Below are 3,403 nucleotides of genomic sequence, written 5' to 3' on the forward strand. Positions count from 1 at the left end.
TTTTTTCAACCACCCAAAGACCAATAAACGTGGATTTTTAAAGAATATTTTTTCAACCACCCAAAGACCAATAAACGTGGATTTTTAAAGAATATTTTTTCAACCACCCAAAGACCAATAAACGTGGATTTTTAAAGAATATTTTTTCAACCACCCAAAGACCAATAAACGTGGATTTTTAAAGAATATTTTTTCAACCACCCAAAGACCAATAAACGTGGATTTTTAAAGAATATTTTTTCAACCACCCAAAGACCAATAAACGTGGATTTTTAAAGAATATTTTTTCAACCAAGCATAGACGAATAGATGTGGATTTTTAAAGAATATTTTTTCAACCAACCATAGACGAATAAACGTGGATTTTTAAAGAATATTTTTTCAACCAACCATAGACCAATAAACGTGGATTTTTAAAGAATATTTTTTCAACCAACCATAGACCAATAAACGTGGATTTTTAAAGAATATTTTTTCAACCAACCATAGACCAATAAACGTGGATTTTTAAAGAATATTTTTCCAAAGCAACCATAGACCAATAAAAGTGGATTTTTAAAGAATATTTTTCCAAAGCAACCATAGACCAATAAACGTGGATTTTTAAAGAATATTTTTCCAAAGCAACCATAGACCAATAAACGTGGATTTTTAAAGAATATTTTTCCAAAGCAACCATAGACCAATAAACGTGGATTTTTAAAGAATATTTTTCCAAAGCAACCATAGACCAATAAACGTGGATTTTTAAAGAATATTTTTCCAAAGCAACCATAGACCAATAAACGTGGATTTTTAAAGAATATTTTTCCAAAGCAACCATAGACCAATAAACGTGGATTTTTAAAGAATATTTTTCCAAAGCAACCATAGACCAATAAACGTGGATTTTTAAAGAATATTTTTCCAAAGCAACCATAGACCAATAAACGTGGATTTTTAAAGAATATTTTTCCAAAGCAACCATAGACCAATAAACGTTTATTTTTAAAGAATATTTTTTCAATTCTCATGCAATACTGTGTTCCTAACTCTCTTCCGCACACAATTGTTTACACAGCTTTGACTGTATACTTCCAAACATTTTTTTCTTATTTACCCTCGATTTCAATTGTTTATAAGAGGATTTATCGTTTCAATGACAATTATCTGAAATGTCGATTTATCAGATAAACAAAATCAATGAGCGTGTCATGTAACAGTGCTCACTTCAAGCGCTTCAAAATGTATATAAAACCCCCTTAGATATGAGAACATACCTAGTTGAACAAAAATGTTCCGAAGAATAGTAATACGTTATCTCATAGTTACGCTGCTAGTACTGCTGGCATTGGTATCCACAACGCAACAATGTCAGGATACCACAATCAGCGAAGTGTCGAAAGATTGGTGGGAAACAGCCCAGTTCTATCAAATTTATCCACGTTCCTTTAAAGATTCCGATGGTGATGGTATTGGTGATTTAAAGGGCATTACTTCCAAATTGGAATATCTCAAGGATATTGGTGTTACCGCTGCCTGGCTCTCGCCCATTTTTGCCTCACCTATGGTGGATTTTGGCTACGATATTTCAAACTTTTTTGAAATACAACCGGAATATGGTACCCTCGACGATTTCCGAGAACTAATTGCCAAGGCCAAGGAATTGGATTTGAAAATTATTTTGGATTTTGTACCAAATCATTCGAGCAATGAAAGTGAATGGTTTAGGAAATCGGTGAATCGTGAGCGAGGTTATGAAGATTTTTATGTGTGGGCAAATGCCAAGATAGATGCCAATGGTCAGCGGCAACCACCCAGCAACTGGTTGCAAACATTTCGAGGCAGTGCCTGGGAATGGAATGAACAGAGACAACAATACTATCTACATCAGTTTACAGTGCAACAACCAGATTTGAATTATCGTAATCCAGCTGTGGTGGAACAAATGAAAAGAGTCTTGAGATATTGGTTGGATCAGGGAGTGGCTGGTTTTCGTGTTGATGCTGTACCAGTTTTGTTTGAAGTCGAGCCAAATGAAAATGGAGAATATCCCGATGAGGAGGTTAGTGGTGTTACGGAAGACAAAGACGATCGCACCTATTTGAAAACAGATCTCATTGAAAATCAACCCGAAACCATTGATATGGTTTATCAATGGCGCCAGGTAATGGATGATTATCAGAGGATACATGGTGGCGATACAAGGGTGTTGTTAATTGAAACATATGCCCCAGCATGGTTTACCATGCAAATGTATGGCAACTCCAGCGTAAATGGTGCCCATTTGCCTTTCAATTTCAATTTCATATCAGAGGTGAATACTGGTTTTACTGCCCAAGATATAAACAAGGCCGTTGATGATTGGTTGAGGCAAATGCCAGTGGGACGCACTGCTAATTGGGTAACCGGTAATCATGATCGTCGTCGTGCAGCCAGCCGTTATGGTGTACGGAACATAGATGCCATGAATATGTTGGTAATGCTACTGCCTGGGGCTAGTGTTACCTATCAAGGCGAGGAATTGGGTATGACTGATGGTGTCATATCATGGGCTGACACCGTTGATCCGGCAGCCTGTAATTCTAATCCTGATATTTATGAGAACTTTTCAAGAGATCCATGTCGCACGCCATTCCAATGGAGTGCAGAGAAAAACGCTGGATTCTCTGAGGGCAACAAGACCTGGTTACCCTTGGCCGAGGATTATAAGACGGTGAATGTAGAAAAGGAAAGGTCTGACAACAAGTCGCATTTGAACATCTACAAGCAGTTGGTGGATTTGAGAAAGAGTTCTAAAACTCTGCAGCAGGGTTCCTATAAATATCAGGCCATCAATGATGGGGTATTTGTGGTGAAGAGGTAAGTACACAACTTTGTGGAGAGTTTTTATTTTAATATGTTTCACTTTTTTTTTCAGATATTTAACAGGTGAGGACACCTTACTATATGTGGCCAATTTCGCTGAAGACAACAGCAATGTTAATTTGTTGGATAATTTCGATTCTTCATTGCCTGCTACCATGAATGTTGTCATTAGCAGTTCCAATTCACAAAAATATGCGGGTGTGCCCCTGTCTACCAATATGATTACTTTGGATGCAGGAGAAGCTCTTGTTTTGATGGAAAATTAAAGTATAAGCTGGGATTTTAAGAAGTTTTACCAATAAATGTGGATTTTTTTAGGAGTTATAAGTGCCTCCATAGTGAATATTAAACGTGGATTTTTTAAGTATTTTAGGAACTACCAAAGTGGTCTCAAAACGTGGGTTTTTTAAAAAAATTTAGGAACTACAAAAGTGTTCCCAGAACATGGATTTTTTAAAGAATTTTAGGAACTACCAAAGTGTTGCCAAAACGCGTTTTTTTTTAAAGAATTATAGGAACTACCAAAGTGGTATCAAAACGTGGTTTTTTAAAGAAT

The 3,403-nt window shown here is 36.2% G+C and overlaps 1 protein-coding gene across 1 annotated transcript; it reads left to right on the top strand.

Annotated features, from left to right (window-relative positions):
- The first annotated feature begins 624 nt into the window (after positions 1-624).
- Positions 625-3,197, top strand: LOC141387224 (maltase A3-like). The gene is made up of 2 exons (XM_073956575.1): positions 625-2,841; positions 2,900-3,197. Exons 1-2 carry the CDS (start codon positions 1,274-1,276, stop codon positions 3,111-3,113), a joined length of 1,782 nt encoding a protein of 593 aa, XP_073812676.1. The 5' UTR covers positions 625-1,273; the 3' UTR covers positions 3,114-3,197.
- The last annotated feature ends 206 nt before the right edge of the window (positions 3,198-3,403 follow it).

Source organism: Musca autumnalis, unplaced genomic scaffold (genome assembly GCF_047663935.1).
Source record: "Musca autumnalis isolate F117 unplaced genomic scaffold, ASM4766393v1 scaffold_5, whole genome shotgun sequence".
In the NCBI taxonomy this organism is placed as follows: domain Eukaryota; kingdom Metazoa; phylum Arthropoda; class Insecta; order Diptera; family Muscidae; genus Musca; species Musca autumnalis.